Here is a 16,330-nt window from a genome sequence, read left to right on the forward strand (position 1 = left end):
GTGAACACAACTGGATCACTGAATGATCTTTCTCCTGTCATCCATTTCCAGCTTCTCACAAACAGAGTCTAAGGAAACCATTCCTACCCATCCTGATTAATAAGTAGTGCTTTTTTTGTGCCAGTACCTCTGCAGCCCCAGCCTCAGGATTGGCTTAGGGGCAAGTTCCAGCTCCTCCCCACCCCTTTCTCCTTTAAACAAAAAAAGACATCACTAATAAGCATTAACGAACCTAACCTCCACGAACTTGTCTAGTTCTTATTTGAACCCTGATAAAGTCCTGGTCTTCACAAACATTCCTTGCTGGTTGACTGTGTGCTGTGTGAAGAAAAACTGCCTTTTGATTTAAACATGTTACTTATTAATTTCAGTTAATGACCCCTAGATCTTATGGTATGGAAACAAATAAATAACATTTCCTTTTTCACTTTCTCCATACCTGTTAGGATTTCATAGATCTCTACCATATACCCTTTTAGCCTCTTCAGTTACAGTCTTTTTAATTTCTCTTCATAAGGCACCTGTTCCAAACTCACTAATAATTTTCGTTGCCCTTTTCTGAATCTTTTCCAATGACAATATATCTCTTTTGAGATGAGGTGACCACATCTGTACACAGTATCCAAGATGTGGGTATACTGTGGATTTATATAGTGACAATAAGATATTCTTTGTCTTATTCTCTTCAGCTTCAAAACTCACTTACCCCGTTATTTGCTAACTTCAAGTAAATTTGCCTCACAATTCTCAGACATACACCACGAACCAAAACAAATGCAATACATAAAAACCAAAGGAATGCTATCTAGCGTTGCAGGCTTTTCATCATCCCTGTCAGTTTACCTTCTTCAACTTTTTCTGACATTTGGCCTAAAATTCTAACACTTCTTTATTGCTGGTCCTCAGCAAGTTCACCTTTAACACACTTTCTCCAGCAAGCACTGATAATCAAGGCCAGTCCACTGTTTGGCTTGCTCACCAAGATAGGAAGAACACTTAATAGAAGCAGAAAGACACCTGAGCAGTCCCAACAGGAACAGTTACTGCTGGACTCATACTAGTTTCCTTTACCTCATCTGGGATTATTGGGCACTTATTGTCCATTTCTGTGAACATGCTGCACCTTATTGCTCCAGATCCCAGACAGGCTTAAATCATAGTAACAGAGAGGAAGCCGTGCTAGTCTATACACTATCAAAACAAAAAGCAATCAAGTAGCACTTTAAAGACTAGCAAAATAGTTTATTACGTGAGCTTTTGTGGGACACACCCACTTCTTCAGACCACAGCCATCTGGGTCTGTCCCACGAAAGCTCACCTAATAAACTATTTTGCTAGTCTTTAAAGTGCTACTTGACTGCTTTTTGTTTTGATAGGCTTAAATCAGCTTGCTTTCAAATGTTCAGACGTACTGCAAGAAGCAAAAATACTGGCAAGCTAGACCAAAAATTTAGTGATCATGTGTGCACAGCAGCAGCAAATGCTGTGGAGAAAACAAAGATAAAATTACTCCTTAGTACAACAAGCAGAACAGCTCAGAGCACAGAAGATGCTGGGAAAACGTGCTCACTCTGGAACATGAGGAATCACATTTTAAAATGAAATGAGAAAGACAGACTGAACTGATGCAGTTGAAACACTTAAAACTTCTAGTCCACAGCAGAAAACGTGCCATTTCATCCCGACCCGAGAGCAAGTGTTACACTCAGACGTTCCAGTTAGCAGTTAAAAAGTAATACATTTGTAAAATACCTCAGATGTCTATTATGTATGTGAAATAAGATGTTTAAGTTTTACAGTCTGAAGCCACTCCAAGCAATGGTTTCCTGAATCTCTCGTCTTCTATAGACAAAGTTCAGAAGTGGATCATAAGACAGCCTGGCCATTTCCCCCATACTCCACTTCTCCAACACACAGAAATTCTAAAGAACTCATGGGAGTGAGACTTACTGCTCCTTCTTTTCCAGTAAAGGAATCCTTAGCAAAAGGCATTTGTACAAAAATATACTAAAACTAAAGTAAGGTCACCAAATCACAATTTTAATTTAGCAAAATACTTTCACTATAAAGTCCCTCCCTCCTACATAATTGTATAACTTATAAGCAAAATTCTAAGTTATACCTTAAGTACCCATTATATCTGTTTCCTTCATAAAAATAGTTGAATGTTATTTTCAAAAGAGGTTAACCTTTGACTTTCACAGCTGAGAAATGTCAATTTCAGACATAGTGTTTCATATACACAACAATGGAGAGGGATAACCAAATGTTTTAAGTGCAAGTCCCCTTAAACTGAGATTTTTAAAACAGCCATTACAAGTACGTTTTAAAATACACATATTCTTCTCCAAGTAAATAATTATATGTTGTTAAAAAAGATTCAAAGCAAGCAACTTTGGAATGAAAAATCATTTCTGGACCTAACATATTTCGAGAAGAAAGAGTCCCACAGAAAGTCAGTTAAACAAAAACAATGGATTTCTGAGACTGACAACCAGAAATGGAAGTATGTCCTATTATAAGGCTTAACTGGCTAATTAAGACACCTGATAGCCTTGGTATTGTAAGATCAAGTGAGCCTGATGAAAGACAGATATTCTAAAAACAATGAGCAAAAAATGACATCACAAGAGAACATAACCAAATTTACTGTTATCTGCAAACATAGCAACTAAACAAAAATCCATTACAATCTCCCCCAGGCCTTAGCAAAAGTTTAACATAGTGTGGCACTGTGAGAGCTCACCTGACTAAAGCATAAAATTCACTGCAGTACATTCAGTATGATATAGACCATGATAAACAAACCTACAGATATCAAATGGTTAATTTTTAAACTGTATTTGCAATATTTGATATTGTGATACATCAGTCATTAACGCAGATAAATGCGTTCATAGTGATGAAGAAAAAAAGATAGCTAGCTGCCACTACTATGGTCACAGGCATGCCTCAAATTGCTAACATCATCTGGCTGTCATAACATCAATTCACCAGAGAAGCATCCAAGCCATTCACCAGAAGTTGCTAAAATGCTCTCCAGTTTGATAGGATCAAGTGTGATCTATTTCCCACAATCTTGCCCTGAATCTACTGAGAAAGCTTAGAGAATCCTTTACACAGGCTTACTTCTTGCAAACAGCAACTAGACCAGTGGTTCTCATGCAGGGGTACATGTACCCCTCGGGGTATGCATAGGTCTTCATGGAGAATACATCATTTCACCTGTATAGTTGTGTAGTTTTATAACACGCTAAAGAAAAGAGCATTAGCAAAGCCACTACAAACTAAACTTTCATGTAGCCAATGACTTGTTCACACTGCTCTACATATATACTAAAAATGTAAGTACAATACTTATACGATAAAAAGGAGACCATACACCTTGTCCAGTTATAGCATCGTGTGACACTTTCGTACTTCTAGGACCCATTTCTGCAAGCAAGTAGTTTTTAAGTGAGATGAACCTTGCAAGCAAGCAAGGTAAGACAAATCAGACTGCAGAAAGGGGCAGGGCAGTCTGGAGAGGTTTGGTGGCACTTACTAGACCAGGGTGAGGAAAGCTGGTAGTGGGCCCCCTCAGGGTGTGTGTGAAATTTTGTAGGGGGTGGTGGCGAAACATGATCAGCTGCTAGGTCTGAGACCTACCCATCTCTTTAAAAATCTTGAAATATGTTACTGATTTTGTGTGTGTATTCACATTTATATACCAATTAATTACGTTTTTAGGTTCCCTGCACTTATTTCCTCACATATGACAAGAGAGAATCCCACCCCCCCGGCCCCATGAACGTAAAATAAGTTTCGGTCGGTTTGGATTACCTTACACAGGCGGGGGACGCAGGCGAAAAATGGGGCGCGACATAACAATTTGCTCACCCCCGTACTAGACCATCAAAGCAAGGTCTCCACCCAGGGCAACCGCTTGTCCCCCCCAACGGGGGGCGGAGCGACCGAACCCGTGTCCGTCCCCCTCTCCAGCTGGGGGCAGAGGGGAGGGCCGCTGCCCATACCAGACGGGGGCAGCACCGCCCCCACCCCTCGCTGCCCAACAGCGGCTCAGCTGACGGCGACCCGCAGCATCGCGGCAGGTGCATCAATGGGCCGCCCCTCCCCCCGCCCGCCCGCTCGCTCGCTCGGCCCCTCCCCCCGGGCTCGCGCCCCGCCCCCCCCCTCACCTTTTTGAGGGCCGGCACCAGCAGCCCCCGCCATTTGGGCGCGTTCTCCTCGCTGAAGAACTCGTAGAGCAGCGGCGGCGCCTGCATCCTGCCGCCGGCGGGCTCGGCTCACGGCCCAGCGCGCGGGGGTGGGGGGCGGTCAGTGGGCGGCCCGGCGCGGCGGCCGCGGACAGCCGGAGGGCAGCGGCAGCAGCCACCCGCGGCAGGACTCAGCGCAAGGGGGCGGCGGAGGCGGCGGCATCCCGCCCCCGGCCCGCTCTCGCCTCAGCGCCCGCCCCGCTCAGGGCCCCGAGGCCGGCGAGCGCTGGGCGGGGAGGCGAGCGGCCACCCTGCCCCGCCGGCCGCACGGGCATGCCCGGCCCGCTCGCGCGGCAGGACGGGCGGACTGTCGGTCGCGCGCCGCCTCACATGCCCCGCCGGGCCGGGCCGGGCGCCGGGAGCTCGAGCGCGGCTGGGATTCTCGGGGCTTTTTTCCTCGCCCTGACGGTTACTCCCGAGGGCGCCTGCGCCGTGAGGGGCGGCGGAGGGCGCAGGCGCGCGGGGCGCCTGCGCCCCGCCCACTCTCCCTCCCACCTCCCGGGCGGAAGCGGAGCTCGGGCGGAGCGGCCAGGAATCGCAGCGGAGCGCCGAGGGCCTCGCTGGGCGGGCGGAGGGCGGTTCCTCAGACGGCGCCCCCTGCAGGGAGGGAGGAGCCGCAGGCGGCCCGGCGGCCGCTGCGCCTCGCGGGTCTCGCCCAGCGGGGCGATGGGGCGGAGCTGCCCCCAGGTGGCTGGGATGCTGCGAGCCGGGCGCTCCCCCCAGGGCAGAGGTGGGGAGGACGGACCAGCGGTTGCGGAGACCCGGAGTCAGGTCCTGACCCGCCCTCAGACCAGGCCCAGAGCTACCACCCCTGCCTCAGTTTCCCCACGTACAGAGCAGGGGCAAAGGCCCCGCCCTCCTCTGCGAAATCGTTTGAGATCTGCTTGTGGAAGCAGGGGAGCCCCCGCGTCCGGGGGTACCAAAGAGCAGCTCGTGCCAACTCCTCCCAGCCTTACACCCCTTCGGGGGGACTGCAGCAGGGGCCAGGCCGTACCTTTGCTATTCGGGGCACACGTGGCGAGAACTGGGACGGCGAGAGACCTTCTCACACAGTAGCTGGGGCTGGTGCGGATTGGCTGGTTGGGGCAACCCTCAGCCCCTTTGTCACAGCGATCACCACACTGGTTCTCCTCCCAATGAAGAGGTCTTGGATGCAGGGATGGCTGTTGTTTGTATGGCACCCAGCACAATGGGAGCCCACTTCCAGGGGCCCTTAGGCAGTATTATAAGCCTAGGTAACAACCACCATAGTAGTAGGCATCCTTCAGGCTGCATAGACTATGGATCGCACCCTTTAAAGTTTCAACTGAGGGCTTCATTTACAGCGTCTACTGTGACTATGAAGACCCACACAAGAGTGACAGTCCTTGCTGCATCTCTTGCAAATGTGGTGGGTGTCTGGCAACTCCTTATTGTGCTTTCTGTGCGCTTGCTTCTCCTCTGCTAGCTGTCTGATCTTCAACTCGCCCTTCTGAAGGCCATTGTGTAACCCCTGCCTCCATCTGCTGCAGTCATCTGCAAGTTCTTCTTAGTTGTCCAGCTCAATGTCTACCTCTCTGAGGTCTCTCTTGCAGACATCGTTGTAGCGCAAGTGGGGGCGTCCGGGAGATCTTTTGCCAGAGGCTAGCTCACCATACAGGATGTCTTTTGGAAGCCTTCCATCATTCATCCTGTGGATGTGGCCAAGCCAGGGGAGTCGACGCTGCCTGAGGAGGGTGTGCATGGTTGGGATTCCAGCTTGCTCGAGGACAGCGGTGTTGGTCACTCTGTCCTTCCATGATATTCCAAGGTTGCGCCTGAGGCAGTGCCAGTGGAAGACGTTCAGCCTCTTTTCCGGGCGGGCATACAGAGTCCAAGTCTCGCTGCCATAAAGGAGGGTGCTGAGGATGCAGGTTCTGTAGACTTACATTTTGGTGTGAGTGTACAGCTTGTTGTTGTTCCACACTCTCTTGCTGAGTCTGGACAGAGTTGTGGCCGCTTTTCCGATCCTGCTATTTAGCTCAGTGTCCAATAACAGGGTGTCAGTGAGGGTGGACCCGAGATAAACAAACTCATGGACGACCTCTAACATATAGTTGTCAATGCTGATTGATGGGGATTCAGTAACATCCTGACCGAGTACGTTTGTCTTCTTTAGGCTGATGGTAAGCCCAAAGTTCTTGCACACTTTGGAGAACTGATCCAGCAGTTTTTGAAGCTGGTCTTCTGTGTGAGACACTACAGCAGCATCATCTGCAAACAGCATGTCTCTGATGAGGACTTGTCGCACCTTAGACTTAGCTTTCAGCCTTGCAAGATTGAACAGTTTCCCATCAGATCTTGTGTGCAGCGAGATGCCCTTTGTTGAAGATCCAAAGGCATGCTTCAGGAGGAGTGCGAAGAAGATCCCGAACAATGTTGGAGCAAGGACGCATCCTTGTTTGACGCCGCTCCTGATTCTGAAAGCATCTGATAATGTGCCATCATATTGGATGGTTCCTCTCATGTCTTCGTGGAATGACTGGATCATCTTGAGTAACCGTGGAGGACAGCCTATCTTGTGGAGCAGTTTGAACAGACCATCCCTGCTGACCAAGTCAAAGGCCTTGGTCAGGTCAATGAAGGCTATGTAGAGTGGTTTCCTCTGCTCCCTGCACTTCTCCTGCAGCTGCCTTAGAGAGAAGACCATGTCAACGGTAGACCTGGGGGCACTGAGAGCAGCTGGGGGGAGAGGGGCCAGTGTAGTGAGGGGGCGGACATGGGAGCAGATAGGGGTAGTGGGTTGGGGAGGGTCCTCTGGTGATGGTAGCTGGGGGGCGGGGGCGCGAAAGGTGGGGAGGAGGGTCCTGGGGATATGAGGTCATTGCTCCACAGGGAACTATGGTGTCTGGTGGTGACAGGGAGGTATGAAGTAGTGGGATCCTTAACCACATTCTCCACACCCCACTGCCTTGTGGGTTATCCTGGGAAGGAGAAAGGCCAAGGGAGTAAACCCTGACAGAAAATCCGGAGTGGAATCCGAACGTGGTTTGGTGTCAACTTCTGGCACTGTCCCAGCAACTCCTGCAGCTGAGCTGGTACCAGACGTGGAGGTTATCCTCTCCTTTGGACTACATCAGTAAAGCCGAGAGGGGGACGCTGGTGTCTGGGCAGCCCAGAGTCTCCATAATAAGTGCCCAGGCTTGTGCCCGGAGAGGTACTCTGGCATTGCTGAACAGCGTTGCATCAACACGGGAGGCAACAGATACCGGTTATAAGCTCTTGCTCGATTGGCGTAGAGAACGAGCGCCAGGGGTTGCCTTCGACGGTGGGAGAGATCCTCGCATCTCATTGGACAGTCACCGCCTGCCTCAAGCTGGGCAGCCCCCAGCCAATAGGGTACTGTCCCGCCACAGTTCACCTGCCTCGCTGAGTGTGTGAGGCTTAAGGTTCCTGAACCTGACAAGTGACTGAAATTTGGGCACCAGGCAAACCAATAAGAAAATCAACAAGAAATGAGAAACATCAACAATTTAAGCTTGCTTGCTGGAATGTGCAGACCATGCTGACCGGCTTGACTGAAGATCTTCAGGCCATCAGTGACACCCGCAAGACCGCTGTCATCAACGAGGAACTGAAGAGGCTCAGAGTTGATATCGCTGCACTGCAAGAGACGCGACTCGCAGATTCGGGATCTGTAAAGGAAAAGGACTACACCTTTTTCTGGCAGGGTAAAGCCCAAGAAGAACCCAGAGAGCATGGTGTTGGCTTTGCTGTCAGAAACACCCTTCTACAAATGGTGGAATTAGTCATGGGCAGATCAGAAAGACTTCTTCGGATCGCGCTTCAAACTTGCGCCGGTCCCGTCCACCTGATCAGCGCTTATGCTCCAACCCCGTACACCACACCAGAAGTAAAAAAACAAGTTCTATGATGTGCTTAGTGCTGCTCTAGTGCAAATACCTGCTCATGAACAACTGTACATCTTGGGTGACTTCAGTGCAAGAGTTGGAGCTGACTGGGCCTCATGGCCTTCCTGCTTAGGACACTTCGGTAAGGGAAAAATGAATGACAATGGACAGCGTCTCCTTGAACTGTGCACGTACCACAATCTGTGCATTACAAACATATTCCGAACGAAGCCACAGCACAGAGTGTCGTGGAGACACCCACGCTCGAAGCACTGGCATCAACTAGACGCGGTCATCACTAGGCGTAATAACTTCAAAAACGTCCTGCTGACACGCAGCTATCGTAGTGCTGACTGATACAGATCACTCGCTGTTTGCTCCAAGCGCAAGCTGAGACCTGAGAAGCTGTACCGCTCTAAACCTGCTGGAAGGCCCCACATTGACGCCAGAAAGCTGAAAAGTTCAGAGAGACCCTCCAGGAAAATCTGTGCAGTGGTCCCGGGGGCACCAATGTGACATCCAAATGGCAACATCTGAGGGATACAGTTTACAACACGGCCTTGTCAGTGTTTGGAACAAGAGCTAGAAACATGAACAACTGGTTCGAAGCTAACTCTGATGAGGTGATTCCAGTCATTGAAAAGAAGCGCGCTGCACTCCTGGAGTACAAACGCTCACCAAGCCAGAGTACCCAGCAAGCACTTAGAGTGGCCAGAAGAACAGTATAGCAGACAGCCAGGCGCTGTGCCAACAACCACTGGCTCCAGCTACGCAGGAGCATCCAGACCTGTGCTGACTTTGGTAATCTCAGAGGAATGTACGAGGGTATGAAGAAGGCATTTGGACACACCCAGAACAAGATGGCACCTTTGAAATCCAAATCTGGTGAAGTCATCGCTGACAAAGCCAAACAGATGGAGCGCTGGGTTGAGCATTACTCCGAGCTGTACTCACGCGAGAACGTTGTGGTTGACGCAGCCCTCGATGCCGTCGAGCTCCTATCAGTAATGGATGAACTGGATCAGGAACTGACTGTGGATGAACTGAAGAGAGCCATTGACAGCATTGCAGCAGGAAAGGCCCCTGGCCACAATGGTATACCACCAGAGGTAATCAAGTGTGCCGCGGACGCACTCCTGGAACCCCTACATGAGCTACTGTGCCTGTGCTGGAAAGAGGGTGAGGTTCCACAGAATATGCGCGACGCTAATATTGTAACGTTGTATAAGAACAAAGGAGACAGAAGTGACTACAACAACTACCGTGGACTCTCCCTCCTAAGCGTCACTGGTAAACTGTTCGCTCGCGTCATCCTTGGCAGACTCCAAAAGATTGCTGAGAGGGTGAAGAACAACCATGTTTAAAAGATAAAGTGGGGTAACAGGACTGGCCTACCTCACAGGCATGTTGTGAGAATAAACACTGTAGCATCTAAGCCCCTCAGTGTAGAGCAATGGGGGGTTATACCTGACCTTCACTGCCCCCCCCGGAATTGTCTTACTCAGGGACAAGCAAACATTTTCATCCCTGCAGGTAACAGGGCCCCCATAACCTGTCTTATGTAATCCAGCTGATGGAAAAGAGAAGTTACTCACCGTAGTAACAATGGTTCTTCGAGATGTGTCCCTGTGGGTGCTCCACGATAGGTGTCGGGCTCGCCCCAGCGCCGCAGATGAGATCTTTCCAGCAGTTTCTACCGGACCGCGCATGCGCCGGCGCGCGACGCTCCCCTGCGCGCTCCCGGCCACGTGCGCGATCCGGTCCCCGCCAGTTCCTTGACCAACTGCCTCAGATGCTCCTAAAAAACACCAAACAGAGATCCGAAGCGGGGAGGATGGGCGGGTGGTGGAGCACCCACGGGGACACATCTCGAAGAACCATCATTACTACAGTGAGTAACTTCTCTTTCTTCCTCGAGTGTCCCCGTGGGTGCTCCACGATAGGTGACTACCCAGCAGTAACCCAAGAAAGGAGGTGGGTAATCGGGTTATGTGCAGCTTGCCCCCGAAAGGACCGCTGTCGAGAGACGGGTATCCTCTTGGAATACCTGGTGTAGGGCATAATGTTTGGCGAAGGTGTCATAGGATGACCAGGTCGCCGCTCTGCCTATGTCTTTTAGCGCGATGCCCTTGTAAAAGGCTGTTGATGCCACCACCGCCTGGATGGAATGAGCCCTAGGCGGGGCCAGTAAAGGAGTCTTTTGAAGTTCGTAGCACATCTTCATGCAGGACATAATGTATTGTTTCGAGATTCTCTGTGAAGAGAGACCCTCTCCTTTTGATCTGGGAGCGAGAGAGACTTAAGAGCCTGTCCGTTTTCCGGAAGGACTTAGTTCTGCCTATGTAGAAGGCCAACGCCCTCCTCACGTCCAGGAGATGCAGGCATGCCTCCTTGTTGGAGCTATGAGGCTTCGGGTAAAACGAGGGTAAAACTATAGGTTCGTTAAGATGGAACTCTGAAGAAACTTTTGGAACAAAGGCTGGGTGCAGCCGTAAGGTTACCGCCTCCTTTGAGAATACCGTGCAGGGCGGCATTGCCATAACTGCTGCGAGCTCACTGACCCTGCGAGCTGACGTGATTGCAAGAAGGAAGGCTGTCTTTATCATAAGGAGACGGAGGGAAACAGTGGCTAAGGGTTCAAAGGGTGGTCCCGTTAGCACGCTGAGCACCAGGTCCAAGCTCCACGATGGTGGAAGCGGTTTCCGAGGGGGGTACAAGTTTACCAGCCCCTTCAGGAACCTGGTAACAATAGGATGGGCAAACACCATGGGCCCTTCCTCTTCATGCCGAAAAGCTGATATAGCGGCAAGATGGACCTTCAACGATGAGAGGGGGAGCCCGCCTCTCTTGAGGTCCAGTAAGTATTCTAGTATGACAGGTATAGGCACTTCAAGGGGAGCTAACTGCTTGGCGGAACACCATGCAGTGAATCGAGTCCACTTCTGTTCGTAGGTCTTCCTGGTGGAGATCTTTCGGCTACTTTCCACGACTTGTTGCACTCCCTCTGTACATGTACTTTCTTGGGAGCTGAGCCATGGATTAACCATGCTTGTAGGCGCAGGCCTCGGGGGTGTGGATGCACTATGGACCCCTGAGCCTGCATGAGCAGGTCCGGCGCTACCGGAAGGGGAAGCGGTGGATGATCCGACATGTGGAGAAGCAAGAGGAACCATTGCTGTTGATCCCATGTGGGGACCACTGGGATCATGCGGGCTCTCTCCCTCCTGGCTTTCTGCAGGACCTTGTGGATGAGCACCATGGGGGGTAACGTGTAAAGCAGTGGGCCCTTCCACGAAATCGCAAACGCGTCCCCCAGGGACCCCAGTCCTGCCCTGGAGCAGTATTAGGGACACTTCTTGTTGTGCTGAGTGGCAAACAGGTCTATCTGGGGAAACCCCCATGCATGAAAAATCGGTTGTAGCAGATCCGAGCGGATCTGCCACTCGTGTGTGAGTGCGAAGTGCCTGCTCAGCTGGTCTGCCTTCACGTTGTGAGCGCCTGGTAAGTACGAGGCTTTCAACGTTATATTGTTGGCGATGCACCAGTTCCACAGCCGGACTGCTTCCGCACATAAGGCACGGGATCGAGCTCCACCTTGTCGGTTTATATAAAACATGGTGGAGATATTGTCTGTATTGATCCCGACTACCTTGCCTTGTATGTAGTCTTGAAAGTGGTTGCAGGCGTTGAACACCGCTCTGAGCTCCAGTATATTTATATGCAGTGACTGTTCCGGAGGGGACCACAGTGCTTGCGTCACCCTTTTTGCCAATATGTGCTCCCACCCTATGTGGGAGGCGTCCGTGGTGAGAAAAATAGAGATTTGTGGTTGGTGGAAGGGTACCCCTGTTAGCATGTTCTTGGTGTTTACCCACCATTGCAGGGATCTGCGCACCTCTGTCGTGGGCGACACCCCCCTGCGGACAGTATGGGATGCCGGCTTGTAAACGTTCACCAGCCAATGTTGTAGGTTGCGCATATGCAATCTGGCGTTCTGTACCACGAACGTTGCCGCTGCCATGTGGCCGAGCAGCTGCAAGCACGTTAAAACTGGCACCGTGGGGCTGTAGGTAATGACTTGTACCAGGGAACCGATGGCACGAAAGCGAGTGTCGGGTAGATAAACCCTTGCTGTGATAGAATTTATGCGTGCCCCTATGAACTCTATGTCCTGTGTGGGGTCGATCTTTGACTTCGCAAGGTTGATGACCAGGCCCAGCGAAGAAAACATGTTTGCTGTTACGTGTATCATACGTAGTACCTCCGCCTTCGAGGCCACTTTCAGTAGGCAGTCGTCCAGATATGGGAATATAAATACCCCCGTCTGTGCAGGTAGGCTGCAACCACTGCCAGGGTCTTGGTAAATACTCTGGGGGCCATGGAGAGGCCGAACGGCAGAACCTTGTATTGGAAATGTTCTTTGCCGACCATAAACCGGAGAAAACATCTGTGAGCCGGGTGGATCGTTATATGAAAATATGCATCTTGTAAGTCGAGGGCTGCAAACCAATCTCCATCGTCCAGTGCCGTGAGTATAGAGGCGACTGTGATCATCCGAAAGCGTTGTTTGCGCAAGTACCGGTTGAGGCCTCGAAGATCTAAGATGGGCCTCCAGCCTTCTGTTTTCTTCTCTGTGAGGAAGTATCGTGAATAAAACCCTTTCCCTTGAAGTCGCTCCGGCACTCTTTCGACCACCCCTATAAGCATCAGGTGGTCCACCTCGTGCTTGAGTTTCGCCTCGTGGGAGGTATCCCTGAGATGAGGCCTGGGCGGAGGTCTTGGTGGTGGGAGCAACTGAAAGGGGATCACGTAACCCGTGAGTAGAATGGTCAGAGGCGATAATGGAACATTAATTGTGGATGACATTGCGCGATGGTAGTAATAGTGCAGCCCTCGACCTGTCCGTCAAACCTGTTGCCTTTGGGCCTGCCCCGAGGATGCACGGCCTTGTTGGGAACATCGCCTAGGAGTTCTATACTGTTGTTGCTGTTGATGCCGCCCTTGGTCGTAGCCCCGTTGGTACTGAGCACGCTGAGGTTGGTACGGGTATCGCCGTTGTTGAGGGTAATACTTTTTCTTTCTGTATGGAGGGGTATAAATACCCAGGGTTCTGAGTGTGGCTCTTGAGTCTACTGGAATGAAGGACCAAATCAGTTGACTCTGCAAACACCTTCTGCGTGTCGAAAGGGAGATCGACAATTTTTGCCTGCAGATCCCTCGGGATACCCAATGTCTGGAGCCAGGATTCCCTGCACATGACCACTGCCGTAGCCGTTGAGCATGCCGCCGTGTCCGCTACATCCAGCGCGATCCGGACTCCTGTCCTGGAAGCTGAATAGCCCTCTTGCACAATGGCCTTCAGCACCGGCTTCTTATCTTCTGGAAGTGAATCCATGAGAGAAGTAAGCCTGGAGTAATTGTCGAAATTGTGGTTCGCTAGATGTGCTGCATAATTAGCCATTCTCAGCAGCAGGGTGGAGGAGGAGTATACCTTTTTGCCAAATAGCTCTAGCTTCTTGGCATCTCTGTCCATTCCCCCTGCTTTGTACTGGGACGTCTTTGATCTCTGCTGAGACGAGTCTACCACCAGAGAATTTGGTTGTGGGTGACTAAACAGGAACTCCATGCCCTTCGCCGGGATGAAGTATTTCTTATCCGCCCTCTTGTTTATAGGTGGAGCGGAAGCCGGGGTCTGCCATATGGTAGTAGCAGACTCCATGATTGCTTCGTCGAGCGGGATAGCGATTTTGGACGAGGCCAGAGGCCTCAGGTTTTTGAGGAGCTTGGGGTGCTTCTCTTGCACCTCTGCTGTTTGGATGCCTTGTGTGAAAACCACCCTTTTAAACAGCTCCTGAAACTGTTTGAGGTCATCCGGGGGGCGGGGCAACATCCCCAGGGGTCATAGCCTTGTCAGGGGAGGACAAGGAGGAACCACTAGGGTAGACCTCCCTTGAACTCTCAGGGTCCTGCTGCCAGTTGTACACCCTCTCACTAGAGGCTTACAAGGGAAAATCTCAGGGTTCCAAAATCAGCTCCCCTTGAGACAGCTGTGTTTCTGTCCCCGTCCGTGAGCGCCCGCGGGGGTACTGGGCGGTTGAGGGGGACCTGCCCCTGGGTGTATTCCTGTGGTGTGTATGCCCAGTGTGATAAGGACGACCGTGGCAGCACGGGCACGGTTCCTGGGATGGAGACCTTGACCACTCTCGAGGTGCATACCCCTGATGTCTGGGGGAGCGAGATTGTCTGGATGATTGAGACAATGGTGAAACTGGTTTGTGGTCGTACTCCAGAGGGTCAAATCCCAGAAAAGGCGAGAGTGGCCCGAGCCATGGTGATGCTGGTTGGAGGAACGGAGGAGGCGGCTCTGGGTAGGCTGGGGGAGACCCATGTCTCCTGGTTGGTGTACGCAGTATAAGGGGAGGACTTGTTGAGAGCAGCCCTGCAGCCCTGTCCAGAGAAGGGCTGCGGTGCCGGGTTTTCGCTGCTGGCTCCGCCCCTCCCCATGCTGGGTATCTCAGCCCCGCTGTCGGCGCCGCGCTCAGCACGCTCATCTGCGGTGCCGCGCGGGTGGTCTCCTCTGGTGCCTGCAGGCTACATGTCTGTTAGCCCTGCACCGTTGGTGCCGCGGGGGTCTGTGGCGCTTGCCTGGCCGCCGCTCTGAATGCGCGGGCCCGCTGTTTAGTAATCGGAGGCTCAGCCTCTGCCACTTGCGCTGCCGCTCGCTTGTGACTGCGGCTGGGGGCTGTGTGCTGCGCCCGTCCCGCTCACTGTGACCGCCGGCAGGGATCGGGCTGGAGAGAGCTTCCTCCGTTTCTGCACCGAGGGGGTGAGGGACACCGCCTTCCTTTTATGGAGCCCTGTGGGTCCCTCTGGTTGAGGCCTCTCCGGCACGTCTGGCTGGAGGGCCTTATCAAACAGCAGCATTTTCAGCCGCATTTCTCTATCCTTTCTGGCTCTGGCCGTGAGCTTTGCACAGAAGGAGCATTTCTGGGGGACGTGTGATTTCCCCCAGGCACCTAATACATTGACTGTGCCCATCAGAGGCCGGCATAGCTTCGCGGTACAGCTCACACTTCTTGAATCCTGAAGAGGACATTGCGGTGAGTCTTTGAGCTGTTAATAGGGTACTTAGCACCTTCTCTCTGCCTGTTCCCCTCTCACAGACTCCAGCCTGCCGCAGCAGGAGGCCTACTGGCCTTCACGTCCCTGGGTTGCCTCCACTCCTCCTTCTCGTTACTAAGACTTTCTACTTATTGCAACAAAAAAAAAAAAGGAAACTAACACTAACTAAGAACTCTGAAAGAAAACTCTAAATACGGTGACTCTGGCCACAGCCTGAGCAGATTCCTCTGCAACCGATGGCGGTTAAGGAGGAACTGGCGGGGACCAGATCGCGCACGTGGCCGGAAGCGCACAGGGGAGCAGCGTGCGCTGGCGCATGCGCGGTACAGCAGAAACTGCTGGAAAGATCGGATCTGCGGCGCCGGGGCGAGCCCAGCACCTACCGTGGAGCACCCACGGGGACACTCGAGGAAGAATTTCAGTTATGTTCATAAGGGGGAAAAAAAAACCAAACCCTTTTGGCACATACTCCGTTCACCTGGGTCACAGTGCCAACAACCACAAACAGGACCACATTGAGTAAGTTACCCAACATCTCAAACACTCATTGTCTACTCCTAATGAAATACTCCAATAATATACTCCCATACTGCATAATTTTCCTCCACTATGAAATTGACTAGCCCTCTCCAATGTTAAGTAAACTGTTCTCCAAATAGTGCAATTTTAATAAACCCCCCCCAATACCCAACCGCACTAGATAATTATTTTACTCTAAAAGCATCTTGATAAAGATGCTATTCAAAACAAGCACAAAATTTAAAAATGGAGTTTGACTGTTTGCAAAGATCCTCTCTCAAATGGGGAGAAAAAAAAATGGGAAAAAACAAACTCCTTCCAGGAGCCAGACAACGCACTAAAGGAACTCCTGGCTTCTTCTAGATGGTGTGAAATGAGGCAGTGAAATCCAAACAGCTCCATCTGCAGCACTACACTGTGGCACTAGAAGAGTTTCAAACAGGGCCGCCATGCTAGGAAGACAAGGAGCCAGAATGCAGTTTAAATCACAAGCCCACCTTAGAGGATTTTTCTAGAATGGTCATTGTTTTAAATATTTTAAGTACTTTTCTTGTATGCACAATA

At 51.3% G+C, this 16,330-nt stretch overlaps 1 protein-coding gene across 1 annotated transcript in view; it reads right to left on the minus strand.

The window, feature by feature from the left end:
* SOS1 (SOS Ras/Rac guanine nucleotide exchange factor 1) overlaps positions 1-4,710 on the minus strand; it is a 90,267-nt gene extending 85,557 nt beyond the window's left edge. Inside the window, exon 1 of the mRNA XM_074989287.1 lies at positions 4,179-4,710. Coding sequence (XP_074845388.1) covers positions 4,179-4,265 — 87 coding nt within the window. The 5' untranslated portion in view covers positions 4,266-4,710. The remainder of the gene's footprint in view (positions 1-4,178) is intronic.
* Positions 4,711-16,330: the final 11,620 nt, after the last annotated feature.

Source organism: Carettochelys insculpta, chromosome 3 (assembly GCF_033958435.1).
Source record: "Carettochelys insculpta isolate YL-2023 chromosome 3, ASM3395843v1, whole genome shotgun sequence".
Lineage (NCBI taxonomy): Eukaryota > Metazoa > Chordata > Testudines > Carettochelyidae > Carettochelys > Carettochelys insculpta.